This window comes from Neodiprion lecontei, chromosome 3 (assembly GCF_021901455.1).
Source record: "Neodiprion lecontei isolate iyNeoLeco1 chromosome 3, iyNeoLeco1.1, whole genome shotgun sequence".
NCBI lineage: Eukaryota > Metazoa > Arthropoda > Insecta > Hymenoptera > Diprionidae > Neodiprion > Neodiprion lecontei.
This window is the reverse complement of record NC_060262.1, coordinates 19234912-19260707: the sequence shown is the minus strand read 5'-3', so window position 1 is coordinate 19260707 and position 25796 is coordinate 19234912. Positions and strand designations below refer to the sequence as shown.

The following is a 25796-nucleotide window of genomic DNA, read 5'->3' as shown; positions in this document are numbered from 1 at the left end:
AAGAAACATCAATTAATTACCACATTACCTTATTCAAAAGAAGTTAAATTCTCGTTCAGCACGTAAAGAATATCGTTTTGACAAGTTAATTACAAATTTATACTACCTATCGGCATTATATAAAAGCACAGTTGAAATTTTATACCTTGGAAATAATTCCTAAAATTTTCGGAGCCTCGAGTTTTCGCAATCTTTGCATATCAAGGAAACTCGCATTTGCAGAATATAAAGACGAATGTAACCTGGAACTCACCGGCATATTTTCCAGTTTTTCTACACCTATCGTAAATCGCACCAGGAAAACTCGCAGTCTCTGAAGAAACAGCTGAATTTTGGGCCGTATGCGAGTAGCCTAATTCGAGACTTGACGTTGCAGATGCTCTTCGTATTTGTGGAGGAGGACCATCGGGAACATTAACAATAACCACTGTACTGCAATTACTGCTGCACTGCGAGCCTTCCGCTGTTACCCCTGCGGTCGAGACGAGGCGTTGCTGTGCTACAGATGACGGCGCAGCTTCGATGTTGTCAACTTCTGTACAGAAGTTGTTACAAGTGTTGAAAGAAAATCCATTTCCATCAAATTTCAGCACACAAATAGAGCAAGTTTATTTTTTTAAAAAAGGTAAGTTGGAAGGATGTGATTCTTAATTTTTTTATTCTCACCATCCACCGTAGAAGCAGGAGACGACGGCCTGGAATGCTCGTCACCGTTAGTGCCGTTGACGATTTGCGATGGCTGCGTGTGGTTTGGATACTCTGTGAGCCGAGGTAGACACTCTGTTGAAGCTGGTGCAGTATCAGGTTCATCTTCACTGTGAACTCGATCGCTCACTATGCCCGACGTTGTGTTGGAAGAAGTACTTGAAATAACAGAGATGCGTTGGTCACTCCGAGCGCCTCGTGCAGCTAAGCTTAATTTGCACCTCGCTGGGTACATGTAGCAGTCTCGCAGCACCTTCCGCTCTGCAAAAACGAATTATACAGTGTGATGTGGTTCTTTTCATCAACCGCGTAGATTTGCTGTGTGGGTTGAACGTAACTTAGCTTATCCCAGGTTTATAATTGGATTATGAGATAAATTGTATTAGTTTGGTTTATTACTTGCAATGTCCTAATTAACATGTCATATAGCAAGGAATTGACCACCCTTCAAATCTTATGTATACATGCGGAAGTGGATTCTGAAACGGAAACTGTGTCTAGGGTACTGATTCAGGTTGGTATCGCAATACGGACCAGTAGGGGATTGCAGGCAGAGGGCGCTATTGGTTCTTACAGCGATACCAACTTAAATCAGTATCCTAGTTACTGGTTCCATTTCATCATCAACCTACGCCGATGTACACTACTGACGCACAATCCTACATAACGACATGTGAAACAATCCCAAATATCTCAAATCTTAGAAATGAAATTGAATTTTTAAGATCCTACGGACACTTTCAAAATTTTCCGAAATTCTGTTAAACCTTGTCTAATCATCTGAAATCTTTGAGATGACATATAATCACTAAAACTATGAAGTTTCTTGAAATTCTTGGAGATCGTCTGAAATCTTTCAAATCTATCAAATCAGATGTACTGCTTTAAATCCTTTGAAATTCCAAAAAAATCTGCGAAATCATATGAAATGCAAACACAAACTGATAAGTGGTTAAACGCTCGGCATATATCTATTAACGTAATAATATATCTCACCTTCTTCTTCGCGACGTCTCGCCTCGCTCAGTCGTGGTGCTATAGCCATGGAAAATTGATGGGTGTCTCGACAGAGTCCCAACAATAATTTACTTTTGTCATCGCACCCACTGTACAAGGTGAGTTTGTCCGGTTGGTCAACTGCCCGAATTTCAAACTTTTTACGCTGCAAATTAAAGACAGAAAATCAGAATCACTTAGAATTTTGAAAATTTAATGTAATTTCAGATTAAGAGTCAAATATATCCGATTTTTTTTTTTTTTTTTTGGGCATTGCAATTGAATGGTATTTATTAAATACTTAAGGGGGCGTAGAGAGCTGTCGATTTATTTTCGAGCTATGTTTCTCTATAGAAATAACTACCTGAAACGGGAATTCAATTCGGTCATTTTTAGGCTGATTGCAAAATGTTATTTTTGAAAAAATGCCGATATCAAAAATGCAGTATGATTAATTGTTCCAAACCGTCTTCTGAACAGGTGAAAAAATCGGTGTCTCTTAATCTTCAAAATTGTGGGAAGGGATGAATTGGGAGGAAATTTTGATATTGAAAAAGCTGTTATAATTATGGGTTGCATAACTGTGTCGTTAATTTAAGACACTTTTACTTTACGTTAAACTAAGACACATGCAGCTTCAGAAAAATGTGAAATAAATACAAATTGCTATAGACGAAATTTCACGTGATCTATACACACGGGGGCAGTGATTCAAACACGACTAATTTTTCGGCCATGCTGATTACGTTGGCAACGCAAAATCAACGCGTAATCAACTCACAGCGCCACCACCGGCCGACCGCGAAACAAACGCAGTTTTCCTAAACCACGGTCTTGTATGTAAGACCGTGTCCTAAACACAACCGAAACCAACAACATAAAATTCAAACGGGTTTACGGCTGGCCGCTGATGGCGCTGTCGGTTGATTCTGCGTTGCCAACATAATCGACTTGGCCAAAAAATTATCCGTTCACGAATCACTCTGCCCCTGTGTGTAAGCCGAGAACTGTGAATACTGTGATAGAATGAATGATGTTTAACTGTATCATGCGCGCTTCCAGCTTGTGCGAAATACTATATTTCAGTCTTTCAGCGTGAGCGTTAAATAACGCAATAATCGTTGAGAGTTAGACTGTTGATATTGTATATTTTTGAAGTCAGGTAACCTGTGTAACGTCGATATATAATAAAAAAGTAAAATAATAACAGTTGATAGAGAAAAAATTTCTTGAAAAAGTTCATCTCCTCTCACAATTTTCAAGATTAAGAGTTGCCGATGTTTTCACGTGTTCAGAAAACGGTTTTGAATAATGAATCGTATTGCACTTTCGATATCTTTACTTTTTTTTTAAATAAACATTTTACAAACAGCTTAAAAATAATTGAATTAATTTTCCGTTCAAGATGATTATTTCGATCAAGAAACGGAGTCAAAAAACGAATCTGCAGCTCTCTACGTTCAATATCAGGCAGGGTCAATTTTAATTAAAGTGCATCCCCCCCCCCCCCCCCCCCCCCGTAGGAAAAATTATTTCTTCAGTAAAATTATGTAGCGTTAAGTGTATCCGACAATTTTAGATTCGCATTATGGGGGTTATTCACGACGAATATAATTGTACGTATGTGCAAATGTATGTATTGCAAGAATAAACGGGTACGCGATTATCTCTTGAAGAGTTCCGCAGATTGAGCGAAAGTACTTACATCAAAGCAGAGTTTGCCGATGTTGTTCCAGGCAAATACTCGAGGCGTCTCTTCCTCGGCGTATACGCGGACTCCACGAGCGCAAATCGCGAGAAGGATCCGTCCAGGGCCGGCTTCATTTTTGCTCCTACGAAGCCGGTAGAGGTGCGCGTTGAGCGGCGCTTCCAGGAGCACCGCCTCCCGGATATATTGGAGCTCCGCTTCCTCTCGTGACAATCCGCGATTATCTCGATGCTGGGCGCTAAGAATACTAAGTATATTCTTTTCGATACACATCTGGGAAATGTGCACAAAAAAAAAAAAAAGAAAAGTGTAAATTAGATTTTTATTGCCACATACGAGGGTATTTCACGTCAATGTCTCATAGGCTTTAATCTCATGGGGTTAAGCTATCTGCATTTATATGCAATTTATATTAAATTCCCCCTGAAGTCCACCTGCATTTATTCAATCCAGTATACGCTTCACCGGAATCCATCTGCATTTATGTAATTCAGCGTAAAATTTTTGCCTGCACTTATGCATTTCAGAGTAGGTTAGTAAAAACCGCCCTGCATTTATATAATTTAAAGTACATTTTAGTCGATTCATATTTGTATTATGGTCTTCTGCTTTGGACGAACCCCCCAAAATATGTAGGCAAAATAAATTTTTTCCTTTAATATTGAGATATTGGAGGTTCGTTTAATAGGTGTTGAATTGAAGTATGCAACATTCCTTTGAGACACAGCTATTTTAAAAACTATATTTGAGATAAAGGCCATTTGCTCCGGAGTATACATTTTTTTTGTCATACATATTGATAGATAATATAATCAATGATTTATTCAATACAAATAGAATTAAAGGATACAGTTATTTAGAAGAAAAAAAAATGTGTCGAATTTTTTGAGAGGGCTCGCGGCCCGGAGTTTTGCTGTTTTTTTTTGTTTTCACTCATCGAAAAATACCGATGAACCTGTTCGAGATACATCGAAACAACTTGTAGCCGGTGCTCAAGAACCACAAAAAATAATTAGCGGTTTAAGGGGTCCGTCGTGCCTCCGTCTCTTCTACTACCATCCGGAGTTTAAAAACGTTAGAATGAAATCAAAAATACCACAATTCAATAATTTTGAATGTTTCAATTATAGAATCATTACTCGAATATTTCTAATATTTTTGTTTCTACCACAATTCATTGACGTAAATAACAGTGTTGGAATATTTTACAACTGGTTTTACTTTTTGACTAATTTTTGTTTCACGGATAAAGCCCACATTCACCCTTAAACAAAGCTGTGAAAACTGAACTTGTCCAAACCACGAAGTAATAGTAAAAGATGTTTCACACTTGTGTACTCAGAGGGCAGCACCTGCCGGTCGTTACTCATTGTCAGTTATCTTCTCCACAGAGTCGGTAACTTTCGCAGCTGATTCACCGACTGAGCCAACCGTTGTAACTCGTTGTCCGGCTGTACACCTCATTCATTACAGTCGACGTAGTGCGGAAAATAGAATAAAAACGCGAGCTTTTTTTTATTCAACACGCGTGCGTGTCACAAACATGCGATAAACATAATCATCACACGATTCCCAAAAGTGAGCAATAACTTTTCAACCCTTCACCATCACCCCCATTAGGAAATATCCCGTGGTTGATGGAAATCGTAAGAGTAATGACTCACGTGGGGTGGAAGGTAGTCGGTAGACTTGCAGTAACCGACCGAACCGGCGTGAGGTCGATGACGCTCCTCGGAATAGTCGCCGAGGTCGGCCTGAAGAGCGAGCCCTGCAAGCGCGAGCAAGGGCGCAACCACCCCCGGTTTGTGCAAGGGGTGGTGGGGGTGGAGGCTTTCCACCCCGCCGCCATGTCGGACGACGTTGTCGCGCAGCTGGAGATAGTAATGGTGCCGGGTCGTCTCATCGCTGGAAAGTAAAGAAACGGTTTTATGAGGCTGAGGCGAGAAAAGATTGACGGTGAAAATTTTTGAAAACGGTGGAATTTCAGGCCGAATCACGAGGTCCGAATTATCAGGGCGAGATCGACCTTCTTGTAATATTTCAAAAAACTACGCATATAGTGAATATCGTTGTGACCCATTTAAATGGACCAGTAAAACTGATCGATTCAGATTGTTACTTGGGATGATTAATCGCAGCAAGAAAAATTATCATCGCAAAGTAACTAGCGTCGATGCGTTCAAGTTTTCAATTTATGGAGATCTTTTTAGTAATTGATCGTTTTCGGCTGATGATGATGCCGCGATTGCATTTATCTTCGTTGTCTTCTTCATCATCTTGTTGTAAATTGTGTTCGACGAGTCTATGTATCTACTCACGTTGGCAAATTTTACATCATAAACTTAATTTGTGTTTCCGAAAACTTATGCAATTTAAATTGTTTTCAGGTGGAGTCGAAAATGTTCAAAGTTGAAACCGCGACCAAAATATTCACGAAGAATATTAAAGTAAGAAACGCTCGATAGTTGATACGAATTTTCATTTCCTTGTGTTCACCAGTTAAAGAGAGATTTGGTATTAATGCTTTCTACTTACGAAAGGTGAGTTAATAAAATTTCAACTGGCATAACGCGTATACTCTATTTTCATTTCGTAAAATAATGGAACGGTGCTATTTCTGTACTGATTTTAATGAAACACAAATAGTTGTCACGTACATATAGTACGTAAGATATAATGTTATAATTAAACTCTTGAAACAATTTGCCATCTCCAAGTATAATGAGATTTTTGAAAAATATAAATGAACGATGAAAGATCAGTTTCATTGAGAATTTTTGATTACAGTTATGTGCAAAATGGAAGTGAATTGCTAAGTGAGAGAGCCAGACAACATGCAACAACGATTGAGGTAATGTAAAATGGTCAATGGTTAACTCAGTAATAAATCGATTTAGAAAGAGAATATAAAACAGGTAATTGTAATTTATAAAAAAGTGAAACAATATTCAATCGAGAATTTTTCAGCACCTGAAATGATAAAGTTTAGCTATTGTGGAGCTTCAGTTCCGAAAATTATATCGTTAAAAACCTCTAAAAGCTTCGTTGCAAACCTACTACCGTACCTACGTCAAAAATTGACCCAGTATCATTGTCATAAAAATAGCTCGTATTTTAATTCTAACAGACATGCATTTTTATGATTTACAAAAAAGAAAAAATGAATTTGCAAAAACCGCAATGCAATTCGAGGTGTGTACGTATGTATTACAGAGCACATGCCGTTGCTTAATAGCGGTAATTGAATCGCGAATGAAGATAGATGAATTGTGCAATGAAAAACAATGTCTGCAGGACACATTTATAATCTAATAATTTATTTATTGATTTGATAAAAAAAAGTTCCAACTACCGGAATACTTTCCAACATACGATTTTCGTCGTTCATGTGTTCATGTTTATATATTCAAGTAACTTTTTCGGTGTAAATAAGTAAAAAAAGATACGACCTCCGTATAACCACCGCAATATTTATCAATAGGATATGTGATTTTCTGTAAATCCAAAACCAATAACAATGATTCCATTAAATTTCCACGGAAAATAATTTACTTCAATGACCAGCAAATGTTCTGTACTCTTCAATTGACAGATCAATTTCTTAAAAAACTGCCGATTTTGCAATTGAAACGATTTTTACGTCCAGCTACGAATTTTTTAAAACATATCGTACCAGGAATTTGAGTAAACAGCTTACGATTTAAAATAACACGAAGAGAAAAGAAAGCGAGTTCTTCTTAATGCCAAAGGGAATTTTATGCAACAATACAGTTCCATTAAACACCAAAGAATATGTTTTGAACATAAATTACTGGCCAGTGTAGATAAAAATATTTTGTCATATCTTCGATAAGATTCCGGCTCATGCGATGATCTTAAATTACGAGAAGTGCAGTCGACAAAGACCGTTGTTTCCTTATTGCACACGATTCTTCATATATCAAAAGTTTACAAGAGTACGTTACGCGTTTTTTCACGAATCACGAAATTGAGGTTAGGGTCGCGTAATGTCAGATTTGTTTGCGAGAGCGCATGCGCGCAGTAAAGAGACGACCATTTTCAACTCTTAGGACTCAAAAGTGGTCTTTACAGTACTCTGCGCAGGCGCATTCGCAGACTCACTCGACCGTCATAGAAAAAGGCCCTTTGTGTATGGAAAACACGCATGGAGAAACACGTAAAACATGCTCGCGTTGTATAAAATGTATTTCCAAAAGCAGCAGACCAATTTTCTTCGTTAAATTCGAATCTATGCAAATGTCATTAAAGTTTGTGTCAACCGATATGAAGTCTAGAAAAATTTGACTTCTTTCCAACAGTATTTCAACACATTTATAATTGAGAATATCCGAACACTTTCAACGTCGTATAACCGTCAAAACGCATTACGTAGGTATTCAGAAAAATTCAGAAACTGAAATCACAGTCTATGTTTTTGTCCGTCGGTAATCCTAAAACGATTTTTAATTACCGAGCAGAATAGTTTATTATTTAGCGCAGACAGAGGACTATTTATCACAGAGCAGGTAATAATTTCTAATTATCAGAGCATCGGTCAAACACTTGTACACGTTGTTCGGCTACTGGAGTGGCATGGTGGAAAATAAACGCCGGTATCTCTGGACTACCGGCTGCTACTTCTAATCGGTACATGCCGCTCTCTTTGTGGGATAAAAAAGAACGACAGCGACGAAAAAGAGACGAAGAAAATTCAAACTGAGAAAAAGAACAGCGTGTTTATAGCTGTAAATAAAGCAGGGGTTTCGTAAGGTAACAAATCGCCCACAGTGGCACCGAGGAGTATTTCAACCGGCAATTGATTGGTTCAATTAACCAAACGGTCCAAGATGCCGTAGGGATCCAGGTACCACGATACCAAACCAAGCATTCGTTGCAACAGAGAGAAGGAGACGACTAAAAAAAAAAAAAACGAGGAAGAAAGAAAGGCTATTGAAATTTCTGCCTAGCGCCACGCCAAAGAGCGATAACGCGGCGGGTTCATCCTTTTTAGAGTGAAAATTTCGATCGGTTTCCAATTTGACTGCAGTTATTATTACAATAATAATGTTACAGCGTAAACTATGATGCGAAAATCTTCCAATTGCTAAGCCAAACAGTAAAGTGTTTATGAGGAACACGTTGAACAATTTTATCTCCTTTTCGAATTGAAACTTTGCCTTAGAGATGTGATGAATGCAAAATTCATTTTCGCGTCGATCCTCAGTAATAGAATGCTACTTACCCGTGGACTAACTAACCAAATAAATAAATTAAAACAGAATAAATATTTTGGCTGCAATATCCGGTTCATGGTGACACGAAATGAATCTAAATCGAGTGGAAAAAGTACTTACCTCAAGAGTAACGGGGTGTCCACGTAGTACTGAACCCGGAAATAGAGCACAAATGCTGGTCTTCCGCTGCTATCAAGACCCTGAAATCGAAAGAATGAACAATGTGAGAATGAGTCCGTGAAATAAGATAAGTTGAATTATGCTTCATTTAACACAATTTTTCAGATATTGAATACATCGTATCATTTTTCCCACTCTTATTTCAGAGATCAAAATTCATGAACATAAGAAATGAAAATGTAGACAACTTCATTAAAATTGAATTTTAATCGTGTTCGGATAAAAATGGGAAAAACGTCCAGATCAATGTTTTTTTTTTTTTTTATTTTTTTTTTTCGAGTAATCTATAATATAATTCTTGATGAGGTGATTCGTTCTGGTTTCATTTTTAAAAATTTGGGTGGAAAACAATGAATGTAACATTTCTTTGCATGATTATAAGTACTCACATAACAAAATATCAATTTTGCGAATCTAATCAATGACTGGAACAAAATAGACTTGATGGTTTACGCAAACAAATCTCTGTTCAACGTGAATATGAAGGAATATTATTTTTCCAAGTAATCTATAGATTTGAAACGATAACAAAATTAGTTTTATATAATGCAGTTGTGCAATTGATCGTAACTAGCGTTGACAATACCTTTAATTGCTGGTTAATGTTAACATTAATATAAAGTTGACGACGTGAAAAGTTCTTACTTCATATTTTCTGTCGATTGAACCATTCCATTTATTGCATTCAATAATACATCAATTTGATCTTATTAATTTACTCATAGACAAAAACGCGTGATGATGTAACAAAATGTATGAAGGACTCGGTGGTTTTTTGTCAGCTTAGTTGAACATCGTAGTTAATTGTAACAACTATTTTCGTCGCCAAAATTGTTGACTTTTACTACTGTAGCCACGCTGCTTATTCCACTTCGTTGTTACTTCACTAAAATACCGGATGCTTAACACAAATGAAATTAAGAACAGGTTGGTCGGCCAAGGATTTATACTTTGTATTAATTTTATTAAGAGATAGTTGTGCATTGAGTCACTATTAATTTCTCATATTTGCAAGCTATTGAGATTTATTTGCAAAGACAAAAATAAAAAACACTACAATCATCAAGAGAAATCTTGAACATCAATATTTTTATTCAAATGTTTTCAAAATGGTTGAAAATCTAATAGATTCGTTCGATTTAACTTTGCAATGACTCATTTTGATCAGGAGATAAAGTCACTGAAATAGGTTTTTTTTTTTTTTTATTTTCTCAGTAGTCAATTCGGTATTGTCATTTGTTATTTATAACAGACATTCCCGCAATGTTGTAAAATTATATATTTAAAGATACCAAAATGATTTTGAAAATAACTGTTTCAGTGAATTTGTTCAAGCTTTATTCCACTGCATAAAATGAAATGACTCGTAAAGTAGCATCAAACAAATATACTATAGACTTTCAAGGATTTTCATAACATCTAAGCTTCTGTTTATAATTCTATTATCTTCCGGTAAGTATATTTTTAAATAAATCTTCATAGCTTGCGAATACGTATAATAATTTGACAAATACTCAATGTATCACTCTCTTGTAGTAAAATTGATAAACGGTATCGATTGTTTGTTAACTAACATCATTAACAAATCCGTTCCGTCCCCCGTGCGTCGACTCGAAGACGGATCGATCCGAAGGAAGGAATGATAATTTTGCAGAAACAGCATGACGCCCAGAGAAGCTTCAACGGCGAAAGAAGAGCCATTACCTACCTTCACCGTAAGAAGGCTACCTGAAGCCTACCTTGGCGATATGCCGCCTGCACAAAGTGTCGGACTCGTTTAATTACACGGTGGATCGTTTCACGTACACACATGGAATATCACTCCGAAACAGCTTCCAACCTCACTCCCTCCATCCCGAGCTGGTCATGCCTCTCGCCATTTTTAATTAAATTTAGAATAATCACGTGCTACAGTGTTTTGGATGAAAAATCTCTGCCAATTGTTAGATCAACGAAATTATTGTTCCTCAATTTTAATGAAATATTCACAGCGCATTAGGTGAATGTCCTAATGGTCGGACACCATGTCGTTGCTCACTATTAAACCAATAGTTTAACACAGTTATTTTATCGCAAAAATTAATGACTTGATCGTTCGTTGAAATGGTAATTTCGTCATCGCCATGAAAAGGAAAGAGTCTGTCGGTCTCCGTCCGACAAACTTTCGTGATGATCTCGCAAACGGACGAATGACAAATCTGAAATTAATCGGACTTAGCAACCGAATGAAAAAGTTTTGAAAGAAGAATTAGGAGAAAAACAATTTAAGCCGAGAAAAACATAATCGTTTATTTGAATGAATTATATGTTTGTCGGTATAACGTTGAAAATCGATTTATTTCCGGTAAACCCGGAAGTTCGAATTGAACGGGACATGGCAATTTATCGTCACCGTCTTGTGAGTGTAAAATCCTGGAAGTTTCAAATTTTTTCATCGTGCCGTTTCCGAGATTATAGCGGGAATTTGTCGGACAGACCGACAGACCGAAATCCAAACCACCATTTTTGTAAAAACCTGTTTATTCAGGTTTGAGAGGTTCGAAAACGCGAAGATTCGTAGAAATTAGAAAAAGTGATTTTCACATCACAAAAGGTGAGGAGAAGTAAACAATTACTCATAAAGGTGATGAATTTGGATGAAATGTAAAACTTTCCGGATAATTAGCGAGTTTCATGTTTGCAAAAGTGTACGCTAAATTTCAATAGGAGGTAAAAAAAAGCAGCCGATCACCCTTCTTCGTGTAAAACCACAATTTTTATTTCAGAGTAAAGATTGCCTTTAACTTGCCCGTAATTTGGGAGATACAAATAAATTAGCTTTAAAAAATGACACAAATTCGATTCATTAAGGCGAGAGGGTAATCAAAGGTCAGCAGAGGTTAAGGAGTTAAACGGTCAGCAAAAGAAGAAAAAACACCAGCGTAGAACTTGAAATTCATGTTCAAATCCCGATCGTGTATTTCTTCCTGCTAATCTTTTTGTTTCTTTTCTGATTCTTAGTGTTTAGTATTTTTAATCACTTGTTCATACATATTCCGAACTCAATGTACCCCCCATTCTAGCTCCGGGCGCCACATTTTTTTTTTTCACAAAAAATGTAGGTTTATATCAAAATTGAGTGTGGCTATAAGAGTGATTTCGAAAATTGACGGTATTTCAGTACACAAAAAATATGACAAAAAAATCAATGTTATGATTTCAAGATTTCGCGCGCGTTCAGTGATTTCTTGAAATTTCAGCAGTCGTAATGCCACACGGAAAAAAATCATTTCATGAAATTTCAAATATTCTGTGAGATATTGCAAGATTTCGTGTTTATTAGAGGAATTTTACGACATTCCGCAAGATGTTGTCAACCCCTCGGTATTCATTTTGCTTCAAATATCCACAGCTTTGAAAGCAAACTCGGTAGTATTGTTGAAAAAATTTAAACCGAAAGAATTTCGAACGAACGACTTCAAGTCTACAAGCATGTAGATCTGCTGTTTAAGTAATTGTAATTTCGGGTCAGCTGTAAGAATTATAAAATATAAATTCTATACGTTGAAGCGTTGAAAATCACGCTACGAAGTTAAATTAAGCTCTTGAGCTGTGTAAAATAATCGACTAATGCTGTCGAGGGACTCGGATCGTTTGGAATTTTATTCTTATTTTCACCTTCCTCGTTCTTCGTTTCGTTTATTTATTTTTTTATTTTTCTTCCTTTACCCCTCGATCCCTCGATTTCCCAACCGATTCCGGGTAACCAATTTCCATTAATCCCCCCCATCCATTCGGTGATCCAAGCGCGTTAGTATTTAAGCCCATTTGAATAATGGCCCTCAATATGTATACCGCAGGAGTATTACGGTGGATAGAAATTGCTGGCTAAGTCTTTCGAGACATTCTTTCAGGCTCCGCAGCTCCGTGAAGAGCTTGCGCTGCGCGTTCCGACGAAATTAATTGCCGCATAAAAAATGCATCCCCGGTAACTTTGGTACGATTAACCAATTACATTCGCTCTATTCTCAAGTTACAAGCCTCGTTGTCAATCATTCGGTGTCAATATTAAATCTCTGTGTCGAAATCGCTACGAATTAAAAAAAATGATTCCAAGTTTCGTTTGCTGTTTTATCTGCTTTTAAAGATTTTATTTTCAACCATAGGATATATTCAAACAATTATTTTCAATTATAACTTTGACTTTATTCAAATTGAGTTTTTGTTCAACACACTATTCGGTCGTCGAAATAGATCGTAAAACGAGTCATCATTAAAATAAAACTAAATGAACTAAGTGTATCAGTTACTGACTCTGTCCAAATTATTAACTTTTTTTTCGTTTGATTGTTCGTTCTAACATTTACCGAAAAATAAGTTTGTAGTGTCTAACCGTCTAGCAATTGGTTTTAGTCATCGTGAAATTTACAATTTCTGACACCAATTTATATTTTTGGAAAATAGAAGGGTCAATAATTGGTTCTAAGCGTGTAAACTTACCTCATTCCGGGCAATTCGTGATTGAATTCACGTTTTTTACTTTTCATTTTTTTTTTCATTCATACTACGTTTTTCACATATATACACATACACCTACATAATTTTCTTTCAAGAAATATTAAATTCGAGGGACTTGACGCGTCGAGATTCGAAAAAAAAATTCTTGACATGATCACGTTTTTAAGCAAACGATAAATTAATCGCTTGGTAATAATAATAAAATACCGCGCCAACTTGTTTTACATTTTATGACCACGGTTTACGGATGCGATGACCGTCTTTGAGGAATCTAGATAGTTTCACATTTGTAAAACGTAATTATCTTCCAATTGTCTCCTTCGACAAGGTTTCATCTTCAAACTTGATTTGAAATTGTTTTTTGTACACGCGTGTTGAAAACTTTTTTGGTTCATTTACATGGCGGATGTTGTTTTCACCGCGTTTTTATGAACTGTGCATAATTTGCTTCTAAATATACACACTTTAATTTATATAGTCAAAATTATTTTCAATCAAGTTTTCGACCGAACTTTTGCGGATAGTCTGAGAGTGAGTGAGTAATCCCATAGATAAGTTTAAACGATTTTGGAAATTTTACGTTGAGTGCGAATACCTGATGCAAAACTAAGCAGAAACTTTCCTTCTTCTGTTTTGAAAATTTTTTTTTTTTTTTTTACTGTTATATCTACTGGCTCACGTGTAATATAGAATTTATATAAATAGGTGGAAAAAGAAACAGAGTTCGAGATAAAAATAAAAACCAGTTTGATTTATAAACTTAAGTTTACCCTTTCAGTGCCGTAACAGCGCGAGATTCTCAATTTCAGCTGGCTATGTATAAGAATTTACGTCAACGTTTTACGTTAATACCGCATAATCCTTGGAGAATTATCACGCGCTCATCTAGTCGTTAATGATTTGAAATTACTTTTTCACAACATACAAAACATCCCGCATGAACTCAACATTTTTTTTCCATCCTTATCGATGCTTGCGATAATTGGCCAGATGGTAATACTACGTAATAGAGCTTTCCGCAATTCTCTTGGAAATTTTAGATCCACACAATTCGAAGTTGTATTTTTTTTTCTCAATATCTATAGAACTAAACGGACTTAGGCTGCGCAATTAAAAATTTACTCAAAACAGTTTTACGTTTGCGAAGCCTTAAGTAGAACAGGGCAACCTAAATGTCGATTTCAGTGAAAAAGAAAACTAAATTGATAATTTTCGTTTAAGGTCATACAACAGTCCTACCTTTACCGACCGAGCAAATTCACCGTATGTTAAATAAACAAATGAATGGAAAGGGTTAAAATGTCGACGGTGCATCCATCTTTTCTAGCAAAATTCAAGAAAGTTACTGAAATCCGGAAAATCGTCAAAAAAAATGGGTGGTTTTATTTGACACGTGTTACCGTTTCCACATTTCCCGCACTTTGGATCCAAAAAGTGCATAGTTGAGATACTTTTCGCAATTCCGCAAAAAATTTGGAGTAAAATAATCCTTTGTGAGATTATTTTCATGCAGTATTGAGGTCGCTGAACGAAAACTAGGAATTACAATAATTTCGGTATAAGTAAGTTCCTGAAATCCACTACGAAAGAACGATGCACCGTCGGAATTTGAACCTTTTCCCTTCATTTGTATATTTAATAGACGAAGAAAAAGTGTGAGTTTACTCGGTCGGTAAGGGTAGGAATGCTACATAACCTTAATACGGATCGTTTTGTTTTTCTGTAAATCTTACATAATATAAAGACACGTGTATGAGGCCTATGAAAAAACTTTGATACTTTAGTAATGAAACGCTTCACACGAGGAATCGAATTCAGTTGAAATATATTCAAACGTCAATGTATAACAGTATTATTGATATATTGCGCAAAGATAATATGCTTTCAAAAACATTATATTATACTTGAATAAAAGTAATTAATATAAAAAATATTTCAGTCAAGTGAGATTTCATATAAAATAATCTTCATAAAAGGTAAGAAAACTTTTTTACGAAGCAATTTTTTTTTTTAGTTTACTCCTTAAGAAACGATTTGAGGTATAGGGCCCGGTACGGAAATTATATGAGGAGTAAAATCAAGTGTAACACGAAAACTTGAGGCGTTATAGAAAGAGACAAACACATATATTGAAGATGCAAAAGAATGAGATGGAATACATTACACAGCGTATCCTGTACTCGGGGTCTCCTCTTTGTGCGGTGCTTCGTAGTCTCACTGTATAGTTCACTACCTCCGGTCTGAGAGTTGAATGTGTAAGTATGTTTGTACGTGTGTGTTGTGTGCCTGCGTATGAATTTATAAGACGTGACGTTATCACGTCAAAATATTTGAAAATATGGAAGAAATTGATTTAGATTATAATGAAGAAGAATTCGAAAAACAAATGGTTGCGGTTGATTGATAAGCTTATCGTTTACATTTATGAATAATATACATTTCAATTACGAACAGCTAGATCTTTTATTTAGTGTTTTTATTATTTTTGATTAATTTATTTAATATATTTTATATTTATATAATATTTTATATTACTTATATTAACCCTTAGCGGGCACACATTTTTCCTTACTTGCTATCGACTTGAATTTTGTATTCGAGGGTTTTTGGGGTCGCTGATTACGAATCTGCACTCAAAATTTGAAAATTCAAGATGGCGGACCAAACGTGCAAAAACTCGTTTGACGAGAGCGAAAGTTGGTACTCGGGGGTTTTCGGGGTCGCTAATTACGAATCCGCACTCAAAAGTTAAAAATTAAATATGGCGGATCCAATATGGCGGACCGAAAATGTAAAAAATCGTTTGACGGGAACAAAAGTTGGTACTCAGGGGTTTTTGCGGTTACTCATTACGGATATGCACTCAAAATTTGGAAATTTTTGAAGTAATATAAATAATTCGAATAATTACAGATATGTCTTTGTTTCTCTTATCATTTTGGAAGATGCGTTTATTTACCCTCTTTTTCTATTCGATATATATCATAATTATCGTTCGTAGGGAGTAAACTCCAGTCGTGCGTCGGAGCTGACACACACACCTTTTTTTTTTTCTATATAACTAGATATTTTTATAGATCTGTAGATGTATCTAAAAAAAAAATGCAATTCCGAAATGGTTGAGGTATAAATAAAAAACATTTCAACACAAAACGTACTCACAAGCAATACATAAATTTGACCAACTGTTAGAAGTATTGACGATCAGCTGTAGGATGGAAAGAGCAATGGCTGATTTCATGGAGGATTCCTGGTATTGGCTAATGCAAGTATATTATCACTGAAGGTATAATGATAAACAAAATTATGGTCCCTCGCGTATGCACCTCTTTCAGGAATGAAAAAATTCGTGTCAAAAATTAATTCCAGGAATCTGAATCATTGCGCGAATGTGTAATATGTTGATTCTGCTTTCTCGCTGATCGGTTTACGCTCCGAAGGGTCGCATCGGGATCAGAAATACCTAGAAAATGTACGAACTGAGATGATTGATCCCGCTGAAATCGACGAGTGAAGCTTTGCGGTAGCACCGAGCGGCAGGTGTTCGGAGAAAATTGGTGATATAAAAGTGGCGAATTGGAACGATGTGGTCCGTGGTGTTTGCATCGAGATATTTCATACGTGAGAGCGTAATTTCAAAAGAATGTTTTTTTTTTTAATTTATTTCTTTATTACTATTTATTTTATTACCCCGTTTCTCAGAATCGAGGCTTCGTGGATCAAGCGGCTGAATATATCGGTGTAAAGCCGCAAACTAATTTCAGTTTGATTGAGCAAAAGGAGGCTGAAGTCGGACGTGCCAGCCTGCACAGCACAAATGCCTCGGGCTAGATAACCGGAGGAAGTATTTCTAGCTGAATGCCGAGGACCAGAGTTAGATAGGCATTAAAATCAACGAAACTGCTATTACCCCGGGGTAAAATAACGATTATATATATATATATATATATATGTAGGTATACGCGTTCTATGTATGAGTAAATAAAAACGAACGAAAGGAGGAGGAGGGGTGGACAGTTTCTATGAGAATATTCAAGGTAATAAAAGAGTCATGAAAAATACGGTAGAGGCATGTGGACAATAATTAAGACAAAGGTACAAGATTAGGTTGCCTTTGGCACTAATGTCAGGAATTAAGGTATAAAAGCTTTGCTCTCAGTAGGCGGGAGAAAATTTTATTTGTTACAATTGCTGGCAAGTTCCAGTAAAATGTGGTGCAAGTAGCGATTTCGTGTGATTATAGTTGTCTAGTTTGGCTAGTTATCTAGTGCTATATTGAATCTGTTTGGTTGACTATATTTTTTCAAGCAAAAATGGCATTAAAAAAATGGATAATGGACAAGAAAATATAGTACGAGTAAAAATAATCGAGAAGAATAGTTACGCGTATACTAGATTTTTTGATTACAGTTACAAAAGTCATTTTCATTTAGTAGCCAGAACTATATTTTTCAGCGCGATCAAAAATGGAAGTAAACTTGAAAACTGTATAATAGTAAACACAACTAAAAATTATGAGAAGATCGTATTCAATACGATGTCTAAAAAAAAAAATGCCAAAATGATTGAACCTTCTCTTTTGGCAATATTATAAGCAAGAAAACGAAAAAACTTTCGTATTGGTTATTATTCTGTGTAATTCTGACGGACAAAAAAAATTTTTAAAGATAATTATTTTCTACTTCATTGTTTGGTGCGATTACTTTACGATTAGAAATATGAAGAAATTGTTTTTGTTTTACCTATTTTTTGAGCACTTAAAAAATTTGAAAAAAAAAAGTAAATAATAATCCGTGTTCAACGTTTTGAAAACGTCGAAAAAGTTCCAAAACACTTTCCACTCTTGAACCCACGTCAAAGTTATGTAGAAGGTGGAACTAGTTTTTTAGAACTTTTCCATAATATTGAAGTGGTATGTGCTAAAATAATTCTAATCGTTAACTACCGATGTACTGTAAGAAAGTGAATAAATAGATGATGAAATCCATCAGAAGATTTATTGCAAATTAATCGAAATAGAGAATATACAAAGTTTTTATCTTAATAAAAGATTTTATAAAACTTTAATAATGTTTCTGAATAACAAGATTTTTCAAGTAAATAAGAATTGTTGCCTGGTAGGAACAATCTTAAAGTGAAATATACGAGAATTTTTCTAGAATTTGAAAAAAGTCGAACCCTCAAGAACGTTTGACTTACCTAGACTTGTAACTCAGAAGCGATGCCACGAAAAGATTAATTTCAAATAAATTGTCGCTAGGTACACGGTAGACACTGAAACTCCTCAAAAATGGCAGAAGTCAGAGAACACGCGAAGTTCCCAATCACAGAAAGGTAAACTAAAAAATAACCCAAAGTAATTTACGATCGAGGAGCCGAAGGATAATTGTAGTGAACTCGGGTATATGTAGTGTTGCGTTTAGGATGTGTTACAGAGACTGTATGGGAGGATTCTTCACATTGGATACTGTCGTAAAAAGAAATGAGAGGACCGAATGGAATGGGTATACAGTTGGAATACAAGGATGGTGGAACAGGCGGCGCGGCGGGATAAAAGTTATTGACTGTACACCGTAAACACGGTGGACCGAGCCTGGACTCCGTTTGCGCACAGTAAAATCCAGGTGTAAAATGAACCGCCGCCTGTGCCTCGTTAAATTCGATTCCCGTTTAAGCCGAATTCCGGAATCCGAAACTGTACCAGCCGTAACGGAAAATCCAAAGTTGTTGTGATGCGGGGTTTCCAGTCATAGTGATTTTTTTTTTTTTTTTATACGACAAAAAAAAAGAAGAAATCCTAACCGAAGGATATTCTGGAATCCAATTTTGAAGGTTGCTTTGTGAATTGGAAGTTTTTCCATTTGAATAACGTGAAAACATATCATTTTGACTTGATCCTGAAAGCATTTTACAGAGTCTAAGATTCTCTGATAAAGTCTTAATAATTCAGCAAAATCCGTAGCTTAAGAAGTTCAAAAATTTCAAAGCAGTAAATGTCGTGTATAAATTTATCTCTAAACGTCTTCAGTGGCTGAATTATTCAGGTTGAAATCAATATTCAAACGACAAGTTTGTAGAGGATTATAATTTTTTATAATAAAAATGTCTTGAGAGCAAAGTCTGTAGCTTCAACGGTTCTCCACAAGTTATGACTGTTGAAAATCAATTTTATGTAAAAGTTCATCTCGAAACCTCTTCAGTGGCTAAGCTATTGATTGACCTTGTGGGAAAGATTCAGCGGCACTGAATTCATTAAAAAATACTTCCGCGATTGAATTTTACAAACCATGAAAAACGCGGCTGAATGGCGAAAGTTTGTTTGAAATATTACCGTTCACCAAATGTTATTTAAATGGTAAAAGGAAGTACGCCGTGGTCCACCATTTAAAATTTTACGTTGAGAGGTATCCTTCTGCGAGTATTATTTTCTGCCATGTTATTAACAAGTTTTTCAAGTGGTAGTGAGAGAAAGAAAAAAAAACAAAATATATCCTTTCCAAACGAAACACCATAGCGCAGTCAGTGCAGTACCAGTCAGGTTGTTGCTGCGCCAAGAGGCATTTTGCTACCCACTCAAAAGTACGTCTTGATCTTTCATTACCATAAATTAGATCCTCTACTCCGAAGGCAAGGATTAAAGTGCCCGATTCATCATCTCCGGAGGCAGCCAGCTAAGATCGCTCGGCGTAGAACGCGCCCGACTCTGTGTAACGAACAGGGAATACACTGACGGTGTGGCCCACAAACCGGAGGCTGATTCCTGCATGCTGGCCAGGACGAGGCCGCCGGAAATTCGGTAGCTGAAGATTAAAGCATCGTAACTTCCAACGATTCGGTCTAGCCTCTGCTATCGGTGGGCCAGTTATAACGAACGTCCGTTACGCCTGGGCCGTGTTTTATTTAACTCAAGAATCAAATTGCTCCTCGAAGATTATAAAAATCATGATATATGAACAGAGACAGCGTGATAATTACTTGTACTAATCTGTTACGATCGTTACACCGTTTCGATTCGAGTCAATTTGATGGCCTCTGACGGATTCATGCGAATATTCTTCCGGTACTCGGTGATTATCGCTACTGAATTTCACAAGAGTTATTCAAATTATAAGACTACTTTCCTTCTTTCGTCATGCCTTTCATCAACGATCCCGAGCGTAGAAGTTGATTAAGGATGTATGGACGTAGAGTCGGGTTGAAAACTGTGATGAAAACAGAAACGTGATAAAACAAAAACTCGGAAAGTCTCATTTAAGCTGATCTAGTTACATTGTGTATTAAAACAGTTCCCGTGGCAGTGAAAAAAATTTTGAATCGTTAAATTTTCAATATAGACCCATCGTTATGTTTACAATTTGAAAAAGATAACATCATTTTTGACGGAAAAATCCACATTGTCTCGATCAGAACCTGATTAACAACTGAATAAAATTTTGAGTAACAATAATAAGTTTATCTTCTGTAAATTATGACGATTCTAAGAGTAAAAAAAAAAAAATACCGATACAAATGACGGTATGAACTAACACCATTATGTAACTACGATAAAAAGTTTCTCATCAATTTTTGCATCATTTCCGTCCAAGAGGCTGAGCTTCGTGTGATCAATGCCTGTTTTGTTGCACATTAAGCAGGTAGACAGGAAACCGTAACTAATCTACGAAGGTTGATTTGTGCCAGACATACCTATAAACAAATCAAACATAGCCGTCGAGCCTCCAGCAGCAATACCGACAAATACAGTACCACAAATGAGTGCGTGATAAAAAAAAAAAACAAAAAAAAAAAACAAAAAGACAAAAATAAATAAATAATAATGAAGACCGGAGGAGCGAGCGAAGGTGAGAAGCGTAGCGATGGTACTTTATTAGAATACTGTGGGGGAAAATCTTGGGTGAAGATGTTTCAACGAGATAAGAACGTAGCGCGGTAGCCTGTGTTACCGAGCGAGTATTTATTGGTTATTGGTGGGCCATCATTAGTGCCTGGCTGGCTCGCTGGCTGATGCAGGGCAGATTCGGAGATAGCCAGTATGAATGTGTTGCTGGTTGATGCCACGATGCAGTGTATCTGCCTCCAGAGTCGACGAGGATGCTGTAGGAGAGCATGGATGCTACCGAGTTAAGTGGACGTAAAACAGGGATCGCGGATGCCGAGGAGGGGCTTTTTTTTAACGGGCTGACGGGCAGCCATTGCACCCGTAAGAAGAAATGCTAATTTTAACGGGCCCGTACTTTCAATTTTTTCACTTTGGTCTTCCGAATATTCATATCTCTTTTCCCTATTTTTCTAGCATTTTTTTTTCCCTAGTTCTATCGCGTTGTTTGGAAACAAAACATGTTCTTATATTGTTCGTTTTGAAACATGTCAGTAACAAGGAACCGGTCATATTTTTGACGTTGAAATGAAAGTGAAACATGAAAATCAAAGATTGATGAAAACAAAATAGTCACGATAACTGTGCATAGAATCTGATTAAACATATCAAACCTGATTTAATGCCGCTATATCAATTAAGTCACAAAATCGTAGGATTCTTATTCGCAGGTTAAAACTGTCGAATGGATACTGTAAAAAAAGGTTTGCTCACTTCGTCGGCGTACCGACATCTCCTTAAGATAACGTAAAATTATAGTTAATTCGTCGAAAAGGATTAAAAAATAGTTAATTAGTCGACTCGAAATTGCATGAGGATTGCACGCTAGTTACAGGTGCATTCGCTGAAAATTGTCAAGTTAAATAATGAAAATATACTCACGTATGTATGAGAACTTCGCCAATTTTTGGGTGCGTATTTGCTCAGCTTACTATCAGGGTCCACGAAGAGATACTCGCCGTCTACAACATACCACGAAAGCAAAGTATAAGAGAAACGAAATTTCCATCAGTTTTCAAACAGCGCCTGTATGATTATTTACGAATACACGCAGTATGTATCGAAGTAAATATACAGTGAAACTTTTCTTAACAAACACCTCCCAACAACGGATTCCTCTTTACAACGGACAATCTTAGTAATCTCCTGAAGCACAATTTACACGTTAATATTGTTCCGAATAGCGGACACTCTTCAATAACGGACAATATTTTTAGTTCCGAAAATGTCCGCTATTGAGAAGTTTCACTGTACTCATAGAGTGATTATCTATCTACAGAATCGTCTGTCATCTGCTATGGTTTAATGCGCATGCGCTACAATCAGAGAGCAGTTGTTCGCCAGGGTGACCAACCGTCATGGACGTAACCTAAAAAATTGTGACAATTGTCACTGGCAGTTGCGTTCAACATCGACAGCTGTCATCATTTTTGAGGTTACATACGTAGTGTTCTCGAATTTTAGCGCATGCGCATTAAACTAAAACAGACGACGGACTATTCTGTCGATAGATAATCACTCTGTATGTATATCGTATACATACACGCATCGTACACTTGGGGACAATGAATCTGAGACGGCTAATTTTTTACACTAGACAGTTACGTTGGCTACGCAGAGAAACCTACAGCGCCATAATCGGCCGAGCGCGAAAGAAACTCAACCTCAATAAATTTAACATAACCCATGACAGTCGGATCTAACCTTAGAAAAACCGCGGAGATTACTTGTTAGACTGACACGTGTTCTAAGGTTAGATTCGACGGTCATGGCTTATGTTATGTTTGTTGACATTGAGTTTGTTTCGCGCTCGGCCCGCTATGGCGCTGTAGGTTTCTCAGTGTTGCCAACATAACTATCTAGTGTAAAAAATAAGCCGTCTCAGATTCATTGTCCCCAAGTGTACATGTTTACTGGAAAAATTAATCGTTGTCTGTGGTACCGGAAACAGTTGCTCGCGGCTATTAATTTCCGATGTACGTACCACCGATTGGCTGGCGAGTGAGAAGTGAAGAAAAAGTGTGCTAGCAGAGTCGGTGCAGAGCTGAGCTAAGGGTACGAGGAGGAGGCCTTTCACTCTCAAAGCCCAGTACCCAATATGAAATGCTAAACGCTTCCATTAAATAACCTTTAATTGAAAAATTGCTGCGGCACAATCAAGAAATACCGGAGGAGCCTGCATTTCCCACAAATTGTTATGACTGCGGGTTCGTTCGCTGATTCAGAATTCCCTGAGTTCGTTCTACGGCGGCGCCGTCTTTACTCAAGAATGAACGGAACGCGCCACCTCGTTACAATACTTGTACATTAAGTTTCAGGCGAACTGAGCCCCCGTAGAGGTACATACCTATGATCGCACAAAAAAGTACAAAAATTTCACAGTCTGTCTCGGAAGCTGTTCCATTGCCCACTCGATGTCGCCTGTGGCAAAAAGGTTAGGTTAGGTTGGATTTAGCGTCGTTATTTGAGATCAAAAGTACACCACGTTCAAGGCAGTGCACACAAATGAGTATGTAATTTACGGTATGTTTCATTATCAATTTACGATAGTGATGTGCAAATCAAAAATGACAACTTTTTAGTAACGCCGCATAACTGTTGCGCAGGAGGGCCTGATAACAAAGTGATAGTTGATCAAATATAAATGATAAGAGGATCACCGGAAAAGTTTTCCATAAAATTTTAATCAAACAAAGCGTATCTGTTCAACCGAATTAAACCAACATAGCTTTATAAAGGAGAGTAGGTTTACACTGCATAATTAAAATCGGTAAAACGTCGAACGACCTTGAACGTTTAGGAATGACTTGAAAATTAGTGAACGTCCAGCAACCTCTCAATATGGTGAATTACTTGAAAATCAATGATACCTTTCAACAATTAGGAATCGTTTGGAAACCAGTGGAAGTCAAGCTACTTATGAATATTAGGAATCATTGACGGACGATTTCCAAGTGATTTCCAGGCGGACAGCCCCTCGATGAAAGAAGACATTTCACCGTAGACAATCAAGCTTCGGAATGAGTACCTCGTCGGCAGGGCGTATGGAATGATGGAATCTATTTTTAGACACTGAGACCAGACGTTAAGGTTCGCTTAAATCCAAGACATTCACGTGCGCCGGATCACCGAGCACCGACTGTTTCTGGAGGTTCTTTCGAATTGCCTTCGTTCCCCGTCCGATACGAGAGGATCGGAGTCGAGATGGGGGAGAGACTGGTCTCGGGTTTAAGCAACCGGCACGGCAGCGGGATGTACAGTGCCCTTCATTCTTCGTGTACTCGACTTTTTGCACGCCCGACTGATGGGCCCAAATACCGATACCCCTAAATGACCAAGAAACAATGAAAGAGACGTGGACGCGCGCGTGCGCCCGAGGGTTCCTGCAGCTCTTGAATGAGAGGGCCTAAAACCTGTCCTGCCCACACGAGTCCTACTTGGGCAAACCCTACGACACGTACGACAAGGCGACGTGTTCTGAACTGGAACTGGGCGTTACCATACAGGGAATCGATCGGATCGACGGTCTGACTCGCCGTAATTGTAGGCATTGCAGTCTCCTAAACAGTGCGAGACTCGGAGCAGCTCGAGTATGAATTGAACGAAATTGGACCTCCTTTACCAAGGGAGCTCATGAATAGGCAGGCTTGAGACTGTAGGAATTCAGTATATTCTTGTCGACGGTTGAAATCAAGCTGTCGAACTAACAATGAGTCATTGTGACCATCCGACCTTGAGTTGTAATATTTTCTCTCACAAGCTTGTCGTTTTTTGATGAACAACTCGAGGATCCATATATATGATTAGATCCATTGCACCTAGAAAAAATGCAGAACGGATTTCCGCAGGTGGTTGCAGCCATAAGATCAATCGGCATTTGTCGTGAGCACTCTTTAGTATTCAGGCCTTTGGTCTTGAATTTCTCGGAAGGGACACATCGATCGTGTGCCAACGTGGTAAAATAAAATTTACTTTTTAAAATGCTGAAAAACAGGAATAAATGAATGAACAACAGGTATATGAGGAATGGAACTCGGGAGCACTGTAGTCTCCTGGAGAATTAAATGAAAACGGGCGGTAAAGATTAGCGTTGACAATAGAGATAATTGAGGTGTCTACTCAGCGGCCAGACGACACTATCGTCGAATTGGACACACGACGAAGATACCAGTTTACCACCAGACGACAGAACATGATGAATTAAACGGAGCTATCGACGCTAGACAAATTGAGTTTACATTCATTAGACCATATTAAATTCACCTGTCAAGATATAATTTAAGCCTGACGGATGGGAAGGGAAGGAAGGCGAACATCGTTCCTTATACAAATCACAGATTGTACACGTCACCAATATAACTGACGTGAATTGTCAGGCCCGAAGGTGCAACTTATTCTTCAACTTTCCTTAATGGATCTTATCCAGACAGTAGGTTATGCTAGTTTAATCGACGCTGGATTACGTTCAGTATACCAACTGCCTAGAGGACAGCGATATTTGATTAATACGGTTACATCAGTCACAATTATGTGAACGTTGTAAATTGCTGATGACCATTGGTTTTGGTGGAGACAAGTGGCCCAAGGAAATTGAGAACAC

The 25796-nt window shown here is 37.3% G+C and overlaps 2 protein-coding genes across 8 annotated transcripts in view; one reads left to right on the top strand and one right to left on the bottom strand.

Moving 5' to 3' along the window:
• Positions 1–25796, bottom strand: part of LOC107225581 (protein expanded-like) — a 142506-nt gene that overhangs the window by 8338 nt on the left and 108372 nt on the right. For all 3 annotated transcript variants that reach the window (XM_046733780.1, XM_046733783.1, XM_046733782.1), the window contains 7 exons: positions 22079–22158; positions 8764–8843; positions 5074–5314; positions 3407–3682; positions 1702–1867; positions 667–966; positions 254–535 (listed from right to left, as the gene is read on the bottom strand). In XM_046733780.1, coding sequence (XP_046589736.1) covers positions 254–535; positions 667–966; positions 1702–1867; positions 3407–3682; positions 5074–5314; positions 8764–8843; positions 22079–22158 — 1425 coding nt within the window. The remainder of the gene's footprint in view (positions 1–253; positions 536–666; positions 967–1701; positions 1868–3406; positions 3683–5073; positions 5315–8763; positions 8844–22078; positions 22159–25796) is intronic.
• Positions 5232–25796, top strand: part of LOC107223743 (putative sodium-dependent multivitamin transporter) — a 67315-nt gene continuing 46750 nt past the window's right edge. Inside the window, exons 1-3 of one of the 5 annotated variants that reach the window (XM_046733786.1) lie at positions 5232–5409; positions 5797–5949; positions 6197–6260. In XM_046733786.1, coding sequence (XP_046589742.1) covers positions 6244–6260 — 17 coding nt within the window. In that variant the 5' untranslated portion in view covers positions 5232–5409; positions 5797–5949; positions 6197–6243. The other 4 variants (XM_046733784.1, XM_046733785.1, XM_046733787.1 and 1 more) reach the window with 4 other exon arrangements.